This window comes from Malaclemys terrapin, chromosome 14 (genome assembly GCF_027887155.1).
Source record: "Malaclemys terrapin pileata isolate rMalTer1 chromosome 14, rMalTer1.hap1, whole genome shotgun sequence".
In the NCBI taxonomy this organism is placed as follows: domain Eukaryota; kingdom Metazoa; phylum Chordata; order Testudines; family Emydidae; genus Malaclemys; species Malaclemys terrapin.
Window position 1 is genome coordinate 30321307 of NC_071518.1, and position 26265 is coordinate 30347571.

Below are 26265 nucleotides of genomic sequence, written 5' to 3' on the forward strand. Positions count from 1 at the left end.
CATTAAGTAGATCTAAGCTACATCGACTTGAGTTCTGCTATTAACATAACTCAAATTGTGTAGCTTAGGCTTGGTCTACACTACCCCCCCCAATTCGAACTAAGGTACGCAACTTCAGCTACGTGAATAACGTAGCTGAAGTCGAAGTACCTTAGTTCGAACTTACCTTGGTCCACACGCGGCAGGCAGGCTCCCCCGTCGACTCCGCGGTACTCCTCTCGCCGAGCTGGAGTACCGCAGTCGACGGCGAGCACTTCCGGGTTCGACTTATTGCGTCCAGACTAGACGCGATAAGTCGAACCCAGAACTTCGATTTCCAGCCGTCGAACTACCTGGTAAGTGTAGCCAAGGCCTTAGATCAACTTTCAGGCATAGTGTAGATAAGGCCTCAGAATCTTAGGCCTTGTCTACACTAAAGGAAAAAGTCGATTTAAGCTACGCAATTTGAGTTATGTGAATAGTGTAACTCAAATTGATGTAGCTTAGATCTACTTACCACGGGGTCCACACTATGCAATGTCAATGGGTCTTTACTGAATTGACTGCTGATGCATCGATTGCTGCAGTGTCGATCCTCCGGTGAGTGTAGACAAGCTAGGGTGACCAGATATCAAGTGTGAAAAATCGGGACAGAGGGTGGGGGGTAATAGGCACCCATGTAAGGAAAAGCCCCAAATATCGGGACTGTCCCTATAAAATCGGGACATCTGGTCACCCTAAGACAAGCCCTTAATTTGTTTAAACTTCATCTCCTGTATTTTCAAAATGTTATATGGGATTTTGGCTGTGTGACTCATTAAGGTCAAAGGTTGGTACATCGCTATAAATCAATAGTTCTTAACATTTAGAAGGAGTAGTTATTTGTAGACTATATTTTGGAAGTGTATGGCTGACTTATTACATGTGTATTTGGTCTTGCTTCATGTCCAGAGAGATTACTTGGTGTAGTGAAACTGATCTTTTTTTCTCTAGTAACATCCTGCATATGTGAGAAATGCATGGCAGCAGAATGCCCAGGGCTATCTTTAACTCACCGACCAGATTTTCGTGTGGTTTTTGTAAATTGATCACTCTTTGGAGTTAGTTTGGGTCATTCAGTTTGGTCATATTAATCCTGTTTCAAGCAGTGCCCACCCATTTCTGTGCTTGTATATCATCCTCTTGTAACTGTCAACAAATTTGATAGCTGTCATTTCTACAAGGGCATGGTAACAATTTAATGTTCATTATTTGTAATAGCCAAGTATTTCACTTCTGTTGTTTAACTTGTTTCAAAAGTGGAGATACCTGTTGTACTCGGCGCTTAGATACAAAGATGATAGGCACCTTTAAAATTGCATTTGAGAGTGACAGAAGAGAGAGCCTTAAGGATGCGGCATGGGTCTTTTCTCCTAATTATTTTAGAACACCCTAATCCAAATTTAAATTCCCCATTAAGAGGCAAATCTTGCTTGCCTTGATGTCATTAAGACGATTTGTGTGAGAAAAATATCATCTTTTCAATGAATGATACATACATCATATGCTACATTGCAAAATTTAACTTGTGCTTCTTTAGAAATGAAAGATATTTTATGGTTTAGAAATTCTTGTAACATCATATGTCTAATTATGATCTACAGTATGGGTTCAAACCAAGGTCTTGGTCTGTAACTTGGAGGTACTTTACAATCTTCTGGCTTTCCTGTATGATGGTGTTTGCACAGGTGGGGAATTTTCATTTGAAAAACTAGGCCATGCTTAGTTTTCACAGCACATACACTGATTAGGGTTCTTATGTGTTGTGTAGTTTTACAAGTAAGAGGAAAGGAAATCTATTTGGAAATGGTATTGATGCCCTGCATGATGATACATTAGGCAGATAATTTTTGTACAGCCATGCTGCCTGGCTGGAGAATGTCACTAAGTGTTCCCCCTTGAACTGCTTAATTGGTAAACAGTTAACCAGGCATATAATATTTCAGAATGTAGAGTCAGGCAGTGTACTTTTGCTGCACCTTCATTACACTCCCTGATTATGTAACAGACAGGGCATTTCTCTGCACCAGTTACTGTTCCTGCTGTCAACAAATAGGCGTGTAGTTATGGAGATGGATTCCACATCTCATTGTGGATCTTAGCAACAGCTACTGGTACATTAACTCATTGTTAGTAAAGGGATATAGACATACAAAAATTGCATGGAGAAAGTTGCACAAAACCACAATCCTCTATCATTGAAGCTAACAGAGAGCTCGCTTAACTGGTGGTAGTACTTTCCTTATCCTCACTATGAGCCAATCACTAAGAACACACGTGTGCATAATGCCAGTTTATTACAAATGTTAGAGTTGGATTTATAATGCAGGTGTTCCTGGCTTCCAGTTCTGTACTCAGCTCCACACCTAAATAATGTCTCTTAACAGTCATAGCAATCCATGAAATGTATTTACACAGAGATCCACTTCTATCTCAGAAGACAGAGGAGCAGGCGTATATAGATTTCCAGAGCAGTGCAAGTACATGCTGATGATGCATCTAAGCAAGACCTAATCCCCACATGTCAACAGACAGTCTCAGTATAAAAGCCAATTGGAAGAAACAAGCAGAGATTTTATTTGAAACCAGATATCAATATTCTGTTTCTAAGGTCTTGTTAATTACAAAGAATTTTAAGGCCTCAGATGTAGAAAAAATGTCTCTTTAAGCTACTTAGTAATGGATAATGTTACATTTTAAAAAGATCTTTCCACCTTTTCTGCACCTGCTGAAGTTGCTGTAAATACACCACTTATGTAACACTCCTTATACTTAGTCTACAGCCAGCTGGTATAGCTGGGTCTTTGATTTTTCTCTTTTTTTTATATATATTTTGGAGGAATTTGTGAGTAGCTTGATGTATTTGACATCTATGAGACAGCTTCTTGTATATGAGAAGAGCAGTGTGTTATAACACCCAGCTGTGTGTATTTGTCTGTACATCAAACTGAGGAGCAGCACTTAGCCAGATCTGACAATCAAATGTGAGCTAGTACTACCCACACTCAAGAGTGCATTTTAATGTTGTGTGCTTTTGCCAAGAGCTTGGCATTTGACAAAAAAATTGTCAGAGGTGTTTCTCCTCCTCTGTCTGCTAGCCTTGCGTTCTGATTTTTGTTTAGTTTAATATACTTTTATTGTACAAACAAGAAAAGAGTTATAAGTGTATGTTTCAAAGTCAGCAAAGGCAGCCTTCTGTTTTCAGTGTAATAAATAATGTTAACATAAAAGTCATACAATGTTTTTTGTAACATTAAAGAATGACTGTTTGGGAATATGCTGCACACTAACATGTTTGCCAACTTAATCTAAAGTTACATTCTGCTTGGTTTCACCAATGACTCATTGTCAGTTTATAAAGTGTCCCCAAAGAAAACTATAGACTGAGAGATCAGAGTACATTTCTAGTTTGTAAATGTCAGTGCTGTTCTTGTCAGTCTAGTTAGGATCAGTGAATGTCAGTCAGTGAGTGGTGATGTTATTAGTCTGTGCTACCTGCTTTTGGTTCAGACTGTCTGACCAACCTGATAGCCATAATACTTCAGTGTTCCCCTCCACAAGTGAAGCATACTCTTTATTTGCCTTATGCTATAACCTCAGGACAACAATAATGAAAATTTATATTTTGTCTTTTATACCCTAGCATTGCATTTGTGTTCTTAATAGTTTAGCTTGTTTTGTCTCTGTTTTTATTATAAGATCAGAGATTGGTCCGTGTAATATTTTCATTTTTCTCAGATGCAAATACCAGGATGGGGAGGATCAGTTTAGGATAGCACATGGGACACATTAACCAGGAGCAATGGGATGTGATTATAAAAAGGGAAATTTAGTGAATATCAAGAAAATCTTCTTGACAAATAACGTTGTACCTGTGAAATATTCTAAGCGGGAAGTAGTAAAAGCCAGATTAAGACGAGAGAAAGAACTGTAGGGGTGTAGGGAATAACCTTTCAGTGGCCGAGGAATGGACTAGGAGAATTAGAAAGTGTAACTACTAATTTTGATTTTTTTTAATTTGATGTGAGCTTTTTGATTTGTTTCAGTTTTAACATTGTTATAAAATGTATTACATTTCTGATTTCATACACATACTTTTTTCTTGTACCACATGAACATTTTTAATATGCAAAAAAAATAAATATTTCTCATAGTTGTGTTTATATGGTGGAAAATATTTAAAGAAGAAATATATTAAGAATTTGAAGCCCCTTGTATTCAAATGTTAAGGCTAACTTTTCGCCTCTTGTGGCATATCTAACTGCTGTTAGTATCAATATAATTTTTATTAATTATTTGTTAATGAGCAGTGATATGCTCAGTACTGCACAAGATACAGTCCTTAAAAGGTAAAAGAGAGTGACAGATGAGATGCACTAGGAGAGGCAAAGGAAATATTGACCAGGAATGTTGAGCAGAATCTTACACTTTCTCAATATTCTCCTCTTATATCCGGTTCAGGCAAAGATGGAATTTGACTGATGGGATGGAATGTACATTGGCCTGTCATGATTTAAAAATTATTGCTTCAGAAACTCTATGGCTAGTGCGAAACTCTCTCTCTTTCATGGTCTATGGTGTTAACTCCATAATAAACACACACAGTGTCAGCTATCTATTTTATTAAGACATACATGGAGGAAAATTACAGGTTACAAACCTGCTTTTCTCAATCATTTTCTTAAATGATAGAAATATTAAGTAGATTACAACCAAAACATTCTCATTTTATTCAGAAAGCTGTTAGTTCTGTCAAATTAATTGTTCCAGCCACTCAGAAAAAACAAAGATGAAAGAAAAAACATGAGAAGGAAAAGGAGGGGGAAGCTCTTCTTTTTACAGTCAGGTGGTAGGTGACTATGAGCCACAACTGTGATATGAAGCTATTTCCTTGGGCAGGCAGATTTCCTGGTCCACATGAAGTCAAGTTGGAAGATTGGATTGGAGACGAGGTAAAGAGGACGAAGTTTCCTTTTCTTTTCTGATTGGCGGGAACGAACAGACACTATATGAAAACAAAATTCATGATTGTTTAGAGTTTGTTATTAAACCACAGCCTGGGGTACACGAGGGTTTACATCCATTAAACCCAGAATTTGAAGCAGAAAACAAAGAAAAGCAAAGAAATAAACAAGATTCAGCATTTAAACCAGGCAAAGTTCTGCAGAACCTTTAAGAATGAGTGTACTTTTTTAGTATAGTAAGGGAGATTCTCCTAAGGAAGAACTGAGGATACCAAAAAGTACTGTATTTAATCCTCTGAAACTACTCAGCTGAAATTGGGGAAACTCAATTAAGATGAGGTTGCATCTACTTCTCCTTGTTTATTTAAGATGTGTTTTCTTAAATTTTGGCTAGTGAAACAATACTAACTTTCTATACTTTTTATATTCCTAATGCAACTAGTTTATTATTTAACTGCTGCTGGCTTCTTTGACTAATTTCATGTCATAACTTTTTTTTTTGTTTGTTTAAACAGAAACAAAAGCTTCTTGAAGAACTTGGAGAGAGTTGGCTTCCATATCTGACACCTAGAGATGCCGAATTCCACCAACTGGTATTGTATCTTATTTTTAACCTTATTTATAGTAAACTTGATTGGGCATTCTTATCAAACAGCAAACCAATCTTTATTTACTGGTGCACTATTAGAGCTGACAAGACTAAAATGTCACTTCTTCTAATTATTTTCTGAGGACTGACATAGGTGGGATCTTGGTGTATGAAGTGAAGGGTGAGATTCTTCAGCACTCAGGACAGAGCAGAATCAGGAACCTTGGTGTGAAATCCTTCTGAAGTCAATGGGAGTTTTGCCATTGACTTCAACAGGACCAGGATTTTATCATTTGATCTTTAGTTCACACTTGTAAATGGTAGCTCTAAAAGTCTCCTTTTTAATCTTTGTTTAAAGTAAAAACTCACATAACATATAAAGAACTTTCTGTTTTTGTGTTTTCTTGTAATTTGTGGTCAAGTGAATTGTATGATGTTGATTTGCAATATCTCATGCTTAACTGGAGTAAAAAGAGCACCAAGAGTCACTGTTCTTTCAGAGGTCTTCATGACTTAAATCATATAGAGAACATGCTCTGTAGACTGGATTTGGCAGAGATGAAGAGTCTTTAAAAATGAGATTTAGAATATGTGGCTTAATTATGCTTATAATTCTAGTCACAAACAATACACAATGGTTAAAACCTGGCATAGAACCTGAACTACAAAAGCCAGAATGCATGCCTCAAATGAAATTTAAGGAAAGCTAAAACAGGCCCAATAGTCACATAACTAAACCAAATTAGTATACAGAGGCATAGCATTAAAGAGCTAGAAGAATACTGCTACGTGTATCTTGGACCTTTCTCAGGTCAAATAGAAAACATGTGGAAAGAATTGTAAGTTCAGTCAAACGAGGTTGGAACACATTCAGTAAGATGAAAGACATAAAAAGGAATCTCTTACTTAGCCTGAACAACTATAGCAAGAGTTCCTACATTACAGCCGTGTCAACTTTCTTGTATTGACATGTGGCACAAAGATGCATATAGTAGCAAAAAAAACAACCTTGGTCTTGTGCTGCAGAAAGGGAGGGTATTTTTTTGCAGGAGCTCATGGACAAGAAGAATTTTAAGACAGCAGCTTTCCACATTGCAGAGAGAAAGGGTGGTCTGTGTTCAACTCCTGGCTCAGTTTCACAGACTTCCTCTGTGATCTTGGGCAAGTCACTTGATCTTTCTGTGCCTTACTCTTCATCTGTAAAAAAGGGATGATAATATTTCCTTTCTTCTCTCCTTTGTTTTTCTCATCTGTTTTGAGGTCTTTGGGGCTTTGTCTGTTATTTTACATATTTGTACAGTGCCTAGCACAATGGGACAGAGATCCTATTGGAGCCTTTACTGTAATATAAATAATAAATAGTAATAAAACACATGGTGGACAAACTCGCTACCAACAAGAAAAGCACTATTATGGAGCACTTTTCTTGTTAGCGTCCTTCTCCCAAACCAAACCAAAACAGCAAACAGATTTTCCAGGGTTTCACCAACATTCAGTAAAAGTTCTTGCCCCTTTTAGGGTCCGAGTCAATCACCATTTTCTCCTTCCTTGATCCTGTTACATCCCCAACTGTCTGTTTCCATTTCCTTTTATACCAGCGTCTGGGCCTGATAGATTGAGCCTAGCTGTGTGTCCTCCACACTTCCCTAGCCCTTCCCTGCAGAGGTGACCGGGAAAGACATGGTTGAGCTGAGGCTGCCACTTGGAGTCTCACAGCATCCATACAGGTGGAAGGGCTTTGGGAAGAAGATAAGCAGTCAAATTAGACCAAATTAAAGTAATTAGTGCTATTGAAAAGATCAAGGATCTTACACAAAGCCTATTGAAGTCAACTGGAAGTCTCCCATTGACATCAGTGGGCGTTCGATCAAGCACCAAATGAACATGGGTAGAACTGATTGCCAGAAGGTGAGATAACAACTGAACTGTTATAGCCTTGGAAGGATTATACTGAGTAAGTTTGCAATGTATGTACATAAAATATGCCTCCTGTTTAGTTTGTGTGTGCATGCATGTGCATTTGCACATATATGTGGTAACAATAAACATCACAAACACCTTTCATTTAATAACCATGATATGAATTTTAAATTCTTACTTAAATAGCTGCTGTGGATGTCACAAAGTTCCGCTCCTACCACTAGTGTTATTTCCATAGTACCTACATGTACTTAAATGGGAAAAAAGGGAGAGACTATAGAAAACAATCAATCTAAGAATAACGTGGCAGAAGTCCACGTACTTAGATCTACTTACCGTGGTGTCTTCACTATGGTGAGTCAACTGCAGCCGCTCCCCTGTCAACTCTGCCTGCGCCTCTCACCGAGCTGTAGTACAGGAGTTGACAGGAAAGCGCTCAGGGATCGATTTATCGCGTCTAGACTAGACACGATAAATCGATCCCTGCTGGATCGATTGCTGCATGCCGATCCGACCGGTAGTGAAGACATATCCAAAATAAAACAAAATGCATGATGATGTACTGTAGGTTAGTCTGTGTGGCTTTCCTTGTTTTGAATCACCTGTCTTACTTAAGAATCCCTCACTTGTGAGCAATGTGGTTTGAACAAAATGATGTTGGGAAGGTTAGGTAGAATATCATTCAAAAGCTGCTGCATGCCTACAGGCAGGAAGATATATTCTGAGCACAGACCCGAAGTCCCTACTTTAAAAGTACTTCCATTGCACTTCCTTTTCAATGGGCATTTTTCCCGATCAGGGATTTTAGAATGGGACCACAAGCAATGTCCCTTTTGGAAATCAAATAGTGAACAGCATCTGAGAAAAACACTAGAAAAAAATCATAGTAATAAATCAGAGGATTTCCCAAATGTCTTCAATGAAACATAACATCTCATGATGTAAAATATAAGTGTCAACTTGCTTATCAGGGGACCTCTTCACTGGTTTGCAGCTGTAGTCAGGTGCTTCAGTGGTGGGGTTATCCTGTCTCTTGAAAACAAATTATGTGTTAGATGCCACAACATGGCTAATTTTTAAATACTGTTTATGTAATACACATATGAAAAATTGAGCACAGAATGTTCATGTTCATTCCTGAAGTTATCAGTGCCATAACTACTTCTAGCAGCATCAATACGAACTGACCTTTAACACCTGCTGTATGAGTGACAGCATACAGGACATGATTCTTTTCAACCAACATGGTGGTGTTCAATAAGAATTCAGTGTTTACCCTATTTCCTGATCCCTTAATGCTTTCCTTGTGCAGGGCATAGCATGACGGCTGGTTGGAGATTTAAAGAATACCAAACAATATTTTCAGATGATATGTTTAAAATGTGTTTCCACTTCCTGTTTTCTTCTGAGATACCAGTGTGTGCTTTTTAGAGTAGAACTCTAAAGACCCCATGTAAGAAATATTGATAAAATAGTTTTTAAGCGTGTAATCTTAGTGCACAAGCCAAAGGTAACATGCTTCTGATTTGGCTGACATTAAAATGTGGAACACATTACCTCCATGTTTTAAAAGGAGAGTGAAATATTGGTGCGTTTGAATAAGCTCTGCATCTTCCTTTCAGATGTGTATTTTCAGACTTCCAATTGCTTTGCAGATTCTTGTTTAATTCCATCCTCTCTTTGTTTGTTATTTCTTTGCCTGAAACTTTACTCGTGCGATTCATGTAACAACTTCAGTAGATTAATGGTGTTTTTAAAACTGTATTAAAATATACAGCGCCTTCCTAAATTTGTAATGATGATGCATGTGATTTGGCTATTGATTAATGTAAAAGTCTAATTTGGGCTTCTCTTATGTTAAAGTTCTGCAAAGAAATCCAGCAGTGATGCCACACAAGTGAACTACTAAAGCGTTAATTTATTCCTTATTTGCAGAGCCTTATATACCCGTGCACAATGGGATCAGATTTTGTGGCAAGAAGTAAATACTACAACAAGCACCCCTAGATTCTGTAGTAGCATTAAATATTTAATCTCCATGAAATAGCCTTCATTCCCATCCTCATGCGCATGCACATGTGCGCGCACACGCACACGCACGCGCACACACACACACCAGAGTTGAAAATACTCATTGACATAAAATTCCTCAATAATTATTTTCAGTAATGATTATTATTAATGATGTTTTTCACAGTATTCTTCAAGCTGCTCATGGGGCCCAGCTCAGAGTCTCCTTCCCCACATGTGCCAGGAAAGCGGGGAAGTGGTCATCTTCTTAGCTCTTTGGGTCTTGGCTGCTGCTCTGTTCTCCAAGCAGCTGAGCTCAACTCATTGTCAGAGTTGCTGAGTACCTGCAGTTCCCACGGAAATCAGTTTTTAAAAAAATGCTTCCTTGGGAATTTTTGTGGATAGTCATGTGAAACTTTTAGCATACAATATATTAAATTAATTTTAACAATTACACCTCTACCCCGATATAACCCGGCCCGATATAACATGAATTTGGATATAACACGGTAAAGCAGCGCTCGGGGGGTGGTGGTGGTGGGGGGGGGGCTGGATCAAAGCAAGTTCGATATAACGCGGTTTCACCGATAACGCAGTAAAATTTTTTGGCTCCCGAGGACAGTGTTATATCGGGGTAGAGGTGTACCACCAATTGGGTCATGGTTTATTAATCAGTTAGATAGTATCTAATGCAACCCCATTGTTACTGCTAAAATAGCGTTCTTTGGATGCTTTCTATTTCAACTCGTTAATAATACATGATTTTCAAAACCTAAGTGTAATAGCAAGTTACAAAAGAAAGTTTAACCATTTAAACTTGGAGAGACAGAAGATGGAAATATAGTTAGGTAGAGAACAGATTCTGAGTTATACCTTTGATGGTTAGGTGATGGAAAGGTGGTTGTGAATGTGATTGTTGTTGGTTCAGGCAGGAGACAGAGGCTCTTTCCTTGGCTGAGCAGGAACTCAGGCTAAAAAGAGGATGATGTATCTTCTGGCCCAAAGATTGTAATAGTAAGCTAGACCCAGTTGCTTGATGGACTCTTCCCTTTCTTGGTGGCAGGGACCAGTGAAGGCAGTGTTAAGTGAACTGGCAGCCTCTGTCCAAGGGTGAATAGGGTTAAATTGTCAGAATGAGAAACACCAAGGCCTGGAGGTAGGAAGTCTGTAACTAATCCAATTAAGACCATAATTTGGAGCAGAATATAAAGTAAATGCAAATGGAAAGAGACACACTGAACACACACACAGTGCAAAGATGAACAACCCACCAGCCCTTAAGTCATTCCCTAGTATTTAAAACTTTCAGTCTGTACATGCAAAAAATGCAGGATATTGATCAAACTCTCTACCACATTTTCCCACTAGATGTGTTCACTCAAAAAGTGCTGTTTGTAAACTGAATAACTTTGGCACAGGTCAGGAATATCAACAAAAATCCTGTTCTCAAAACAAAAATCCATGTTGCTTAAGTGCTTTTGTTGCGATTAAGTGTTTTTAGAATTTTACCCACAGTTCCAGGATAACAGTTCATTCTACAGGCCTTAAATACTTTACAGTCACTTCTCTTTAGGTAGGCAAGATGCATCTCAGACCTATATCTGTTTGCAAGGAGTAGAATGGGAATCCCAGAGTGTTTCAAATAATACATCGAAATATTTGCACAAATAATAAAAAAAACTTTGCTGCTGATGAATTTTACTGTATTATTTCCTCTTTATTTATATGGGTGTCATAACCTTACAGTTCCTGAGAGGAATATATTTCAATGTTGCTTAACCCAGCTATACTAGTACTGTATTTTTTGTGCATTCCCTCTTGTAACTAGCATTCTTCCAGTTTAGTGTTCAGCAATGGTCTCAACTGTTGACATGCCTCAAAGAGGGACTGCAATGATTGGGCTTTTGTTTTGTTTTTTTCAGCAGAGTAAATATAAAGATAATGGACTGACACTTTCTCTATAATGGGGGTTCACAAACTTTTTTCACAGTGTGGATCAAATCCTTAGATAGAGCTTGTGTTATGGTCCAACTCCCATCCTATTTGCAATCATTTAACATCCAGTAACAACCGCAGCAATGTCAAGGTCCAATTTTTTTTCTCCCAGGGATTTTGAAAGGAATGAACTGATATAGAAGGGATATTATTTTATTTTATCATGTCAGCTGTGCATATTTGTATTTTTTTTTCTTAGAGTAGGACAAGCAGCCTATTATGTGTTGTGCAAATTAAGTTATACAAGGCTGCTTATAGCTTGGGATGGATAGCTTGGGATGGATACCTCTTCATATTTTATAAATCTAAATAAAATAGTGTTTCTTTAAGAAGCAACCATGTACTTTCTCTTGTTCGAAGCTCTAAGTGTTATGTAAGGATGCATTTAAAATGTGACTAGATTATTAATAGGGAATGACATGCTAATTTTTGCCTGGATTGATAAAAGGGAAAAAAACGAGATGGAGGTACAGCCCTATTCTACAAATGGTCAGCCCAATTATTAGTGCATTGGATTGATAACCTTAAAGATTTAATTTACTGCACTGTATTCCTTTCTTGTGGTGAAAATTGAAATTAATTGGCAGAGTCCCCGTTTCCCAGGATAGAATCCACCAGTATGTCCTGCATTCTTTGTTCCTAGAGATATGGCTTTACCTTTGGCAGTATTGAAATGCATATTGTTAGCTTGTGCTAAGTTTATCAAGCACTCCAGATCGCTCAATATCAATGACCTGTCTTCTTCATTATTTACCACTCCCCCAATTTGTGTCCTCTGCAAACTTTATCAGAAATAATTTTGTTTTTTCAGGTCATTGATAAAAATGTTAGATTGGTTCTTGGCCTACACTATCTTTGTAGAATCCCACCAAAAACACAGCTGCTTGATAATGATTCCACTTTTAAAATTACAAGTTAAAATTAAAAGTTAGCCAGTTGTTAATCCAATTAATGTGTGGCATGTCAAAGTTGTATTCTATTTTATTAATATGTCATGTGGTACCAAGTCAAATGCCTTTCAGAAGTCTAAGTATATTACATTAACATGATTACTTCTATCATCCAAATGTGTAATGTCAACAAAAATATATTTACATTATTTTTGCAAGATCTATTTTCCATAAACCCATGTTGATTGGCATTAATTACATACCCTCCTTTAATTGTTTATTAATTGAGTCCTGTATCAGCCATTCCATTACAATGCCCTGAAATGACATCAGGCTGGCAGGCCTATAATTTCTCGGGTCATCTCATTTAAACTTTTTAAATATTGGCACAACATTAGTTTTCTTCCAGTTCTCTGGAGCTTCCCCAGTATTCCAAGATTTATAGAATATCAACATTACTGGTTCAGTTGCTCCTCAGCCAGCTCTTTTAAAACTCTTGGATGAAAGTAAACTAGACCTTATGATTTTAAAAAGTCTGTCTTTAGTAGCTGCTGTTTTAACATCTTTCTGAGATACTAGTGGAATAGAAAGTATTTCATCATCATCATCATCATCATGATATAAATGTATCACATGGGTTTTTACCAAATACAGAACAGAAATATTTATTGGACACTTCTGCTTTTTCTGCATTATTGACAATTGTACCATTTCTATCTAGCAATGGATCAGTATCATGGTTAGGATTCCTTTTGTTCCTAATATATTTAAAAAAACTCCTTATTGACCTTAATTCTGCTGGCCCTTGATTTGTCCTTGTGTCTTTTTTGCTTCTTGAATCAATTTTCTACAATTTCAAGCTTCTGATTTATGTTCATTGCTATCAGCTTCCCCATTTTTTCATTTGTTCGTGATGAGAAATATATTTTATTTTTTGTATAGTTGCATTCACTTTTCCCCTAAGCCTGGTTGTTTTTTTAACCAGTGTAGCTTGCTTTCTCTATTGTGCATTTTTAGGTATCAAATAAAATTATCATGGAAAAGCAGTTTAGCCTAGTGGATAGATCATTAGAGTGGGATTCAGGAGACCTGTGTTCTATTCCCAGCTCAGCCACTGGCCTGCTGGGTAACTTTGGGCAAGATGCTTCACCTCTGTGCCTCAGTTTCCCTTTCTGTACTATGGGGTAATGATACTGAACTCCTTTGTAAAGTGAGTTGAGACCTACTGATAAAAAGCTAAGGATTATTATTACTCAAATTTTTTTTGATCAAATTCTTTCTTCTAGCTAATTTGGCTCATAATTGTTTTCAGCTTTATGAAATTGGCTCTTTTTAAAGCATCAGTTATACGTATGTGTATATTTCTGGTTTGGACATTATTCCGTGTGGGTTGGTGTCCAAGTAATGTACTCCAAACAGTTGGCTGTTGCCAGTGTATACCTAATACATTCTATCTATCCAATCAACATAGGCATTTATATACATTCACCACAGTGGTATCTAAGTACTAGTTTACATGTTAAAAGAGATTTTGGACTGATAGTTAGAAAATGCCAACATTGGAAAAGAACTAGAAACACACTGAAAATGTACATAGTACAGATTACTGCACATGTTGTGCCACACACCCTCCAGCTGCGCTAAATTGTTTTAAGACAAATCTGAGCCTTTTAGAAGTGCTGTTATCTAATGGTAGACTATGCACCTATGTTGGCAGGAATGCTGTATGTAACACTAGCTGCCCTAGCAGTTTCACTACTGCGTGGCTGTAGATACTACTGCATGGTAAGCAGATCTTAACCACAGAGTCTGACCCATAAAAATGTGGTGGGGAGGGGAAACCTCTGCATTTGTGCTTACTAACCTCCTAAAACAAACAATGGTGGCCAAAATCATAAATGGCACAAACACTCACTAACTGAACAGGACAATGGGGTTGTCAGTTTGACACCTTTCACAAGCTCCTATCACCTTAATAAAAATGTTGCAAGAATTATACAGGAGAGTAATGCTACAAAGCTTTGCTCACATCACCATTAAGGAATTGCACAGCACAGCTGTAGTCACCCTTTCCCCTCCCTGCCCCTGTCTCTCCAGAGTTGGTTGTTTCTTCCTACTAAGCTGGAGTGTAAGAGTCCTGAGGTCAATATTGGAACTGATCCAATTTGCCAGCGTTCTATCTACAATGTGGCTTCCTTACCTTGTGGTCTTTGTCCAATTTTTTCCCTCCCTCTATTGATGTGCTTTTGCAGCATCCCACTTGGCTGATGTATTTCAGAGATGCTGTATGTATGTTTTGTACCTTATAACGTTAAAGTACTAAACAAATATAAAGTAGTATGTCTTCCTTATTGCATCACATTCTAGATTTACTTTGTAGTGAATATGAGCATAGCCTTAAAAATACATACCTGGATATTTAAAATATGTTCTGGTTCTTACAAAAATAATGAACTATTTATTTATTTATTTTTTAGTGGAAGACCAGCTATTCCAAACTCCTCCTCAGGAAAGCTGATAAGATACCCCAAGAACTTCATCACATAGTGCAAGAAGCCTTTTTGATCTTGCAAAAACATAATTGTTTCTTCCAAGATCTTGTTAGGATCAAAGAAAAAGATTTTCTTACACCAGTATCTCGTATATTAATTGGAAACCCAGGATGCACTTACAAATACTTGAACACAAGACTATTTACTGTTCCATGGCCTATGGAGGATTATGAAGTAAAATATTGCCATCCTGAACTATTTACAGCTTGTAAAGCTTTAATCAAACTTAATGACTACTTGAATATAGAAGCAGTCCAGGCTTTGCAAGAACAAAATGTATCTGGGACCAAAGAAACTGAAGATACTGCTGTCACAGATAGAGAACAGGATTTTTCTAATTTTATTAAGGGGTCCCTCTTAGAAGATCAAAGCAGTCTTTATACACCAAGGAATGACTGCGCCAGTCTGAAGTATAGAACATCTTATAACTTGACTTTATTGAATTATATGGATCCTCTACAAATGCCGTACTTGAAACAAGAGCCTTATTTTGGAATGGGGAATATGGCAGTGAGCTGGCACCATGATGAGAATCTGGTTGAAAGGTCAACAGTAGCTGTGTACAGTTACAGCTGTGAAGGTGAGTAGTGGGGAGGTAGCACAATATGATTTGGCAATTGGTCTAAATCTTTTAATGCCCTGAAGCTTTTTTACGTTTTACTGTGTGAGCATACACCCCTGCAAACTTGCCTGCTAGTCTAGATTTGCCACTGGTTTCTGAATATATGATAGTAATTAACATTATCTTTTCATGTGTAAGCACTACTGTCACTTCTGCCTTTCTTTACCCAAGCAAAATATACCTATGTTTACTGCAGCTGGCCCTATGTATAGTACTTGTAAGTGGATTGAAAAGTTGCTATAATTAACTTGCTGATAAAGAGCCAAGAAAACAAAATCTGTCAAATCTCTATCCCAGGTTCCCACAGGTGCATATTTCTAGTCTGTAAAATGTTTTATTATAGTTGACATCACTGTCTTTAGTAGAGTGATTTGTCAAATATGGACTTGCTCTGCTTCATGCTGATTTTACTACTGTCCTTTCTTTGCAAAGAACATGCTGGCTTGGCTTTATATAAAGGTATTCTTATGTTTACAGGGAACTATATAAATTCTTGCCCAGGCCTGCTGTACTGTTACATTGTCTTGGAACTCAACAGCACTGTTGTACTTAAGAGGAGGGGTGTCTGATAGGATTTCCATTGTAAATACTTGTTTTATGTCACTTTATACAGGCTCTTCTATTAAAAATCTATTCAAGCATAATGTGAATTATGTAAAATGTATAGTTCTAGAGCAATGAAAATAAAATTATCAGTTTTTCATGGTTTAAAATACCTTTTGCCTCTTTGTCCTCTGTTGAAAACAGAAAAGGTGTGTGTGTGTGTGTGTGTGTGTGTGTGTGTGTGTTTAAAGTACATAATTCTGACTAAGGCTGGATAACTTTCAGCATCTAATTTGAGGGCAACTTTTTTCAAAAATGGCATCCAGTCTTGCAGGCACAAATGATAGAATACAGACAGCTAATCTATGTGATTTTTAGATGCTGATGATCCATTGCAAGTTCATAATTAGAAACTGAAACTATGGGCTTTGCTGTACCCTTTGAAATGTAAAAAGACTCACATTGACCTAGTGGGCTTTGGATCAGGACCATAGTGCATAGACAGCTGCTGGTATTTTTATATGTATTTTCTCGCTTCACGTAAAATCCTAAACCCGGGGTCGGCAACGTTCAGCACGCGGCTCGCCAGGGTAAGCACCCTAGCAGGCCGGGCCAGTTTATTTACCTGCTGACGCGGCAGGTTCGGCCAATCGCGGCCCCCACTGGCTGCGGTTCACCGTCCCGGGCCAGCACGTTCCTTGCCCGCACCGCTTCCCGCCGCCCCCATTGGCCAGAGACGGCGAAATGCGGCCAGTGGGGGCTGTGACATCCGAACCTGCCGCGTCAGCAGGTAAATAAACTGGCCTGGCCCGCTAGGGTGCTTACCCTGGCAAGCCGTGTGCCAAACGTTGCCGACCCCTGTCCTAAACTGTCCTCATCTTATTATATAACATTTACATTGTAATGGGGTTGTTCTCTCCCCCCCCCACCCCCTACATACACCCTGCTAATAAAAGTATCCCATTTGTCCAAGTATCCCATTTGCCCATGTTTATAAGGAACTTTTTTCTGGATTACCTAACAAAGCTGATTTATTTATGAAAGTATGTTTCCAAATGTCACCCCAGTGGTATATATGATATGGATGGTATACATATACCATATAGCAGGGGTGGCCAAACTGCAACTCACAAGCCACGTACAGCTCTTTTACAGTTTGTGTGGCTCGTGGAGAACCCCACATTCTCCACCTATCAGATTGGGGAGGGGGAGCTTGGGGCTTCTGCCCTGTGGCGGGGTATGGGCTAGGGGCTTCTGCCCAGTGGGGTGGGGGGGTCTCGCCGCTTCAGGCTGCTGGGGCCCAAGGCTTCAGCTGAAGCCCCAGGCCCTAGCAGGCGCACCCCGGCTCTCGAACTTCTGAAGATTAGCATATGCGGCTCAGAGGGTCAGTAAGTTTGGCCCCCCCTGCCGTATACTTATATGTCCAGTAAATTAACACTCTATTTTGGGTTGTTACAAACACACCAATTTAAATAAGAGAACCACAAGCATGAGGCAAAGCGGAAGTGTTCATGCACTCTCATAACGCGTGAAACAATCTCTGCGTTAATGTAAACCTACTTGTGGAAGTGGATGAGAAAACTGGGCCCTTTATATTCAGCCATATTTGAGTTAACCATAAAGAAAAAGGTCTTGTATTTCTTTATAATTAAAAGCTGCCTCTGGATTCTTCTTTTACCCAATGGTGCCTACACAGAATGCAGCACATAGGATAAGTAAGATCATCCCATGTTTTAAAACCACTACAAAGGCCAAACCAAGGTATGGGTTAGAATACAAAAGAGTTCCTCGGTTGAAAACAGACCCTTTATTCTTTTAACCTGTTTTTTAGTGTAATATAGACTGTTAGCACACATTCTGTTGGTTTTAACCAACCATTGTGCGAGAATATTACTACTTTTTTTAAAAATGTGAGCTGTATAAAAGAAAGGCTCTGCTTAGAATTAAAAATCATTAAAGGATTTAAAAGTAGAGGTGAAAACTTCCAAATATCAGCCATTTTCATGAACATACAAACCATTTTATCGTTGTACTTTTTAAAAATGGGAAGATAACTTCAGATTTTAAGTTTGTACGTTTTCTTCTCCAATGCATCTCAAAGCCTGACTTTGACACATGTGTTAATAATGATCTCTTGGCAGGACTTGGAAATCTAAGGAGTATAGCTTAACTGGAGACAATATGCAGAAGGACAAGAAAAGATTTTTTTTTTTAAGATGGAAATGTTACTAAACTGGGACCTGATTCTGCAAGGTGCTCAGCACCTCCTGATAGGTTCCAAACACCACTATCTTCTAGTGACATCAGTGGGAGTTGAGGGCACTCAGCAGCTGCCAGGAGGCACTTAATACCTTGCATAAAATGACCTTTACTGCACTGGTATGTGATAGCATTACACTGTTACAAAAGTTTCTCCCTGTCCAGATTTACTAAGTATGGTTTGTCAGTAGTCTTATTGAATTTCTCGGCAGTAAAGCTGCATAGTATACAGGAAAAGCCCAAGCATTTAATTTCACAAATCCAAGGAAATGGGTAAACTTTTAAAAACAGTTACTACTCTTAAAAGGTTAAATAAGCAGCAAATAACGTTGTCAATTAATGCTGAATATGTACACTTTTTTTCGACTTCTCCATCCAAGAAGCTCTCATTGTCCGAAAGATATCAGACAACTTAAAAGAACTGTTTCTGTAATTTTCCTAGTTATAGTTTTCAACTGCTGGCAGTTGTGAGCCGTGAAAAATGTTGATAAGTCTATCAATATTAATAAGACAATTCTATAGCACTTTTCATTTGTAGATTTCAGCAATTTGCTGTAGTTGGCAAGTATTACCATCTCTATTGTACAGATGTGGTAACTGAAGTACTGAGAGGTGAAGAAGTAATATAATGAGGGTCACACAGTAAGTCACTGGAAGGTTCTTGAATAAACATCTCCTTACTGTATTCCCATTCTCAATCTCCTAAACAGAAGCTGCCGCACTGTATGTCAGTATTCCTTATTGGTATTTAAAACCAATTCTCATTTTACTGATTACAAGCCTGATTGTCCCGGCTAGTGTTTGGTGTGTATTTACTAGAAGAGTGAAAGCTACATCTAACAGAGTAGAGCTGTTTGGAAGTTTTCTGATGGAACAGTTTTCCACCAGAAAATGCTGATTCAACAGAATTGAAACATTCCACAAGAACTTATTGAATTTGTTGAAATTCTAACCGGAACTAGGCAGGTTTCTGATGCTACCCCAGGATCCCAGTTCCTCAGCAGACCAGCTGGCAGGCTGCTGCCAAGCCAGGGCTTCCAGGCTCCTGGCTGCTCACCAGGGGGTTGCCCCTGAGAGGCAGGGAGTCCGCTGCCCAGCTCCCTGGGCTGCCTGGCTCACCTGGCTTTTTATTTTAAATGAAATTTAAATTTGTGTGTAATGCTTTAAAAGTATATAATATAACTGTATTTATTTTATTTTATATTTTAATAAACTTTATTTTTATATTTCATTTTAAAAATTATTAAAACATCTGCTACTCTAATTAAAATGCTCTACTATACTATCTTATTTTCTTATTCAAAGTATCTCTTCTTTGATGTTATAATGAAATAGTTTGATGCTTTGATCAGTATTAATGAGAGTAGCAGCTGCTTTTAATATCCTAGAAAAATAATTCCAGGCTAACACAAGGATATTAAAAATAGCTGCTACTTCAATTAATATTGAGTGCTTATCTTATTTTCTTGTTCAACAGGTCTAACAGTTTCATAACAACAGCAAAATATTTTACTCAGCTAATTGGAGTAGCAATTGTTAACGAATTGAAGAATAATATACATTCAAAATAATATAAATTACATTAAAATATAAAAATAAACTGTCAAATTCAAAACAAAATTTTCAATTTTTCAAAATATTTTTTTCTGGAATTCCTATTCAGCAGGAAATTTATAAATTGGAATGGATTTTTTTAGAATGTTTGGAATTTCCTGTGAAACAGGAATTCTGAATTTCAACCAACTCTATACCAGGAGGATAGTGTTGAGTCTACCAAAAAGATGCTATCCTGAGCTCCCATCACATGGGACCACTAATATAATGAACAAGACTTACTCATTTTCCTTTGGCTCTGTAGAAAAGTTGGTGTGGCTTTCCAAAATAGAGGCACAATAATATAATATAAGGAGATATACCTATCTCATAGAGCTGGAAGGGACCCCAAAAGGTCATCGAGTCCAGCCCCCTGCCTTCACTAGCAGGACCAATTTTGCTCCAGAGCCCTAAGTGGCCCCCTCAAGGATTGAGCTCACAACCCTGGGTTTAGCAGGCTAATGCTCAAACCACTGAGCTATCCCTCCCCCCAATAAGGGCTGTATATCCCTAATTCATTATGGACCTGCCTGAAATAATTGTAGTTAAACAAACAACCCAAGAAAAGAGTGTGATTTGCAAGGAGGTTTTTCCTTTAGCCCCACATTGGTCCTCTAGCCCAAGGAGTCTAACCCTTTTCTCATGGAAAATCATGCAATGACCCTAATTCACTGTCTTTCATTTACGTGGGATTTTCACAGGCTGGTTTAGAGGTTGAAGAAACAGTTTTCTTCTGTATACTTTACTGTATTTTGTTTGGCTTGTTGCCCTATAAGAGCTGCTTGCTGTGTAAATCTCTTGGAGTAATAAACGGCTGGATCTGTTAGCTGACAGGTTAATGTTTAACAGTTTAACAAAACCAATGATTAACTGCAGTAAAGACTAATTTTGAAGGAACCATTATTTTTTACTTTCATAAAGTAAAATTTGTGTTTTTCATGTTTTTAAAAGAAACATCCCTTTGCTAAAGTTAATAGCTGCCCCATCATTTCTACAATAGTGGGAAAAGAAACTGAGATGCAACATTGACAATTTCCTCAGTGGTTAATAATAATTAACAATTGGAATGATCCTAAAGATTTATAATTGACCAGTAATCTCCTCTATTTGCTATTTAATGGACACTGAATAATTTCTTTGTACAACATAAAAGCAGTTATTGTCAGTGGTTTCTAATATCAGTAATATGTTCTAGATATTGACTGTGGAAAGAAATGCTACATGTAAAAATATTTCCTCACTGCCTGGCACTGAATATGTAGCTACATGCTCATTTCTGTATGTGAATTGTATAATTATGCAATAATTGCTAGAAGTTGGTCATTACTCGTAGACATTAACCAGCTAGAGGTAATTTTCTCAGGTAGGTTTAGGGCAATTGTTGAGTACTTTTCAACAAGTTAATAACTGTCTATAACAATGATATACTTGTGAAAAGTTAATAGCAGCTCTTCATAATGTTAATATTAAATCTTTATTTGAATTAAAGCTGTCGGTCTGTTTTTCTCACCAGCATCACTGTTTATATCAATAAGATTTCTCTCCCGCATCCATTTAGAGATGGAAGAACTTCCCCAATTTTTTTTTATTATTATTATTTTTGGTAGTGCTTTTGTGCCTGATATGTTCAGACACTAACTGTTGGGAGAAAATTGTGACTTCTGTTGAAGGGACAAATTGATAAGAATGCAGTTTCAGGAAATCCCTTGAATTTTGTATATATAAATCCCAGTTGGAATTGAAAATTTAAATGACATCCTTGTTAATACTGGTATATTGTTTGTAGAGAATAATTTTTTTAAAAGATGGTTAGAGCGCCTGTGGTGGAAGTCAGAGTCCAAGTTAGATCAGTTGAGCTATAAAGAATCTTGAACTATAAAGAGTTTTTGGCCAGGGTGCAAACCACAGAAATATGTGTTTTGTGACGTCCAGATTGGATTATTGTAATATGCTGTATATGGGGCTATCCTTTACCACAACCACTGAAACTTCAGATAGTGAAGAATAAAACTACCCACCTGTTGAATGGGGTTTCTCATTCAGAGTGTTGCATGATCTGTCACGGCTTCCAGTTGATTTCTGAGTCCAATTTAACATGTGCAATACGGTTTGATTCCTGAGTACTTGTGAGTGGGGGAGGGCTGCTGGTGAGGCATCTTTTATTTTTAAGAAAAGTCCTCTACTCTGGATGTCACCATTGGTATTGGTCCTGCAGGGGCTAGATTTGTTGACCTTTAATTCATATTGCAAAGCAAATCTTTTCTCCTGGGCTTTTTGTGGGAAAGTGAACTGATTGGGTAATAGTGGGTGATAGTGGAGTCTCAGCTTGAGTGGAACAGGGAGGGATTTTATATTTTGGTAATTGATTAAACTTTGTATGTTTCATGAAACAATGTACAAGTGCCCAAATCTCTGGCTGGGCACAGCTTAAAAACTGAAATAAATAATTCTGTCAAGCATAATGCTTTGTTCTGTCTTTGTATGAGAGCAGTCAGTTGGGGTCAACAGCAAACCAAATATTACACCGTTTGTTTTTCTGCATAGGTTGGCACTGATATTTCTTATAAGAAATGAGACATGGCGTTAGGGTTTGATTTAGGATTCAATTTAGGATTAGGTTTGGCATTCCAATTCAAGGTTAAAACAGGGAGCACTTGGGTTTGAAAGTGCTAAAATCTCTCAAACTGTTCTGTTTGGCCCAAAATGACAAAGAAACTTCTCAAAGTCAGCTGTCTTTGCAAGACTTCCTCCATGGTGGGCCAATAACTAAACTAGATCTAGAAAAACAAGCCCTTAATTGTTCTGGGTCCAAAATCATAAGGGCAGTGTGATGTAATGTGTCTGGCCTTCTCTGTCTCCTGCTTGGGGTGTGGCCACCCTGACACACCCCACCTGAAAAAAAAGTGTCAGAGGGACCATGAGTTCAGATCTCCAAGCACTGTCTAACATTCAGTCTGTGGTATTGACAGAAGCAATAAGACATGGTCCTCCATAGTCTAGAAGGGCTGGGAAGGGGCAGTAGCCAATCAGGACCCAACAAGAGCGATAAGGCTTGCCTGCTTCTTCTGTGGGGGAGTGCTGGGTGAAGCTGGACAGGAGGGGAGATCCCTTGGTCCTAATCCAGAACCCCAGGTCCTGATCAGGGCTTAGCCATCTTCTGTACCTTCACCTGAAGCAATGTGACAAACTGGTTATTTTGTTCTGAGGTTTAAAGATTCAGGTGGCCAATATTTGAGTCGAACTTTAATTAACTGTTGAAGGACTAGGAAGGAGCTCCTTGCATGAACTGCCTTGCTCTGGGCAAGCTGTGACAGGCAGGTTCAAGATTTTGGGATTTAGAATACCTCTGAAATACCAGACTGGGACATCAAGCCTGGTGTTCTGGCCAAATTCTACTTCAGTTACTATGTTCTCTCTATCACAACATCCTCTTTAATTACGGTTGGGTAGGTACTGTATGTCCAAACTGTTGAGGAGTGTTGCTGTAAGCTTGTTACATAGTGGCAGCATTTCATTTTGGATGTGAGCAAACTAATACCTGAGGGCCAGATTCTGCAGTCCTTTATTAAGCAGATCAATGGGAATTTTGCTTTGTTTTTATTAAGTACTGCTAAATTTGGCAATTTCTGTATAGTTTGTTCCAAAGTAAACAAATCTCTTTAAGGTCTATTTGTATTAAAGGTGCTATGTATATGAAAGACCCATATGATTACAATACCTATAGTTTAGTTGTAGAACTTGAAACCTCCAAATGTTTTAACTTAAACCGGAACTATACTTGTCTAAACAAATATATGGCCTCATTGCTGCTTGAGGTTACAATAGGATTTTATTATAACTTCTCCCTATGTATAAGTTTTGCCAGCTAACGTAGGGATATGCCACAAATGATGAGAAGCCTTATTTTAAAATCACTTTGGCATAACTGACAGAAGCAAGTAGCAGCTTGCTTCCATTTGTTTCCAGAATAACATGGTAAGAGTAATAAGTTTCAACTGCTGCAGATAATTATTAGGTGCATTCATTGGGAACATAGGGAAAGGGAGTCTGTGAGCTACATTTGAACTCTGTACTTAAGCAATAAAAATTTTATCAAACTGCAAAAAACTAAGTCATTTTAACGAGCACATTCCAAAGGTGCTGGATTTATGAGGAGACCCCAGGAAACTTTGATTGAAATTGCTGTCTCTGATTGTAGTTCTATATTTTATTGGTGCCATATTGTGAACAGTGCTGCTGCCAAAGTGAATGGGAAAGCAGCATAACAGACAGAGTTAACCCACAAAGGTTACCTCTTTTTATAATATCCATGATGTATTGCATTAAAAATGCCTTGAAAGCCATCCTATTTGCAGTTTTCAGAAAGCATTTTTTCTTAAATTAAGTTACGATTTATCTGAACAGGGCAGAAAATATGAAAGCCCCTGAAAGACTTTAGTATTGATTTTTCTCAGAGTATTTGCTAGCTGTTGTTTTCTCATTTGTGTGCTCCTTGATGGAACAGCCTAGAGCTGTGCACTGATCCTGAGCCAAACCTTTAGCAGGATGAGAAGAACAATAGTGAGGGGCACTATTGTGGGGCTGATCTTATAACAGGAGTTTTGCCTGAGTAAACAAAGACATCAGGTTTGGGCTCTGGGATATTTACTTTTTTTTCTTCCTGGTTCTAGAATTTAAGCAAAATTTAAATCATCTGGAAAATTATTAGAATTTTATTAACTATTATGCCTTCCCCCAACTAAGTAAACACTGTAGTAGCCACATGTGATGAATGACTTGAATATTCTGAAGGCATGAGGTCAACACTACTCTGTAAGTGTGTGTAGAATAATGAAAGTTATAAATCTTTTTTCTAGTATTTATGTTCTAAAAATAATTAAGCTTAAAGTCTACAAAAATTAGGACATGAATGTGTATTTGTCATGGCAGTGAAATAGATATATTCAACCAATCGGTAATTATTGATTCTTTAAAAATTAGGCAACATACAATTGTTGATTATTACTAGCCATTGATGGTAGTTGAGTACCAGTTGCTCATTAATAGCTACATCCTCCCCCTGACAAAAAGCTCTGTTACATCAGCCATTAAACTATTACACCATAGTTTCCACATACCTTATTATAAATGCAGACTGTATCTTTCACTTAATACTGCATTGTACTCAGCCTCTGAAAATAGTTCTAGTTGAGAGATTGAGCTCCAAATATTTTTTCATTGCACTGGATTATTATTTTTCTCCTAGTTTATCACATCCATGTTGTTTAATGATAAGACAACCACATGAAGATTAGATTGTACAGAATCTTCATTGACCGTTGCCCTCTCTAACATGTTTGAGTAGTCTAATAATGTGAGAAGAGGATGCAAGATAGGATTCCAGGATTATCTCTTCAACTCTGCTGATTTTCTGTGTGGCTTTATAGAAGTCACTTGAACTTCACTGAACCTTAGTTTATGCTTTGGTAAAATTAGAACTAATAACATGTAAACAAGTTTAATTGTTTTTAAAGTGCTTTGAAATCCTTGGCTCAAAGTATCTTAGAATTTCTTTCTTCTTACATATGTGGTATCATTGTTCCGCTCTAATATTGGTAGGCATATTACTATAGTTTTAATAATCTGTATTTAAAAAAAAACAACAAAACCAAACCCCCAGATCCAAACATCCCAGAACTGTAGGGAATTTTAGATGTGGTGCCAGACTTTATTGTCCTGATTCTCCATCATCCTGTGCCTCATGTATATATTTTGGGTTAGTAGTGTTTTACACCCACTTTATACTCACTTTACATTGACATCAGTGACTCTATGAGGTGTAGGGCAATGGAAAATTAGGCTCAGTGGCTTATGACCATACCTAACATATTTGGGTTTGCTCTACTAAATTCTTCTTTGTATTGTGTGGTTCTAATCCTACCTCATTTCTTTGCCTTTTTTTTTTTTTTTTTTTTAATTCCTCTTTTCTTTTTCTTTTTTAGGTTCTGCAAGTGACAAAGTTAATGAACAGGATGTGGAAGGGAGAGACCCAGCTGATTGGCACGTAGGCCTGAAGATAGCATGGGACATAAAGACACCTGGACTGGCAATACCCCTTCACCCAGGAGACTGCTATTTTATGCTGGGTAATTTTCAAAGGCTTAGGAATGCAAATGTTTATTGAAAATAGAGGGCAGACCATCAACTGGAGTAAATTATCATAGCTCCATTGATGTCAGTGGGATGGAGGTGACTTACAACAGCTGAGGATCTGGCCAGAATGTATAATTACTTTGTGGGTTTTTTGGTCTTTGGAGACTGTTTTCTTCAT

The 26265-nt window shown here is 37.8% G+C and overlaps 1 protein-coding gene and 1 long non-coding RNA gene across 3 annotated transcripts in view; one reads left to right on the forward strand and one right to left on the reverse strand.

Moving 5' to 3' along the window:
- Nucleotides 1-26265, forward strand: part of FTO (FTO alpha-ketoglutarate dependent dioxygenase) — a 335307-nt gene that overhangs the window by 59218 nt on the left and 249824 nt on the right. For both annotated transcript variants that reach the window (XM_054048746.1, XM_054048745.1), the window contains exons 2-4: nt 5498-5575; nt 14864-15518; nt 25937-26080. In XM_054048746.1, coding sequence (XP_053904721.1) covers nt 5498-5575; nt 14864-15518; nt 25937-26080 — 877 coding nt within the window. The remainder of the gene's footprint in view (nt 1-5497; nt 5576-14863; nt 15519-25936; nt 26081-26265) is intronic.
- On the reverse strand, nt 8001-22166 carry LOC128848681 (uncharacterized). Its single transcript, XR_008447098.1, has 3 exons — nt 21974-22166; nt 10375-10601; nt 8001-8523 (listed from the first exon to the last, which is right to left on the reverse strand). It is a non-coding gene; the product is annotated as an uncharacterized LOC128848681 (long non-coding RNA).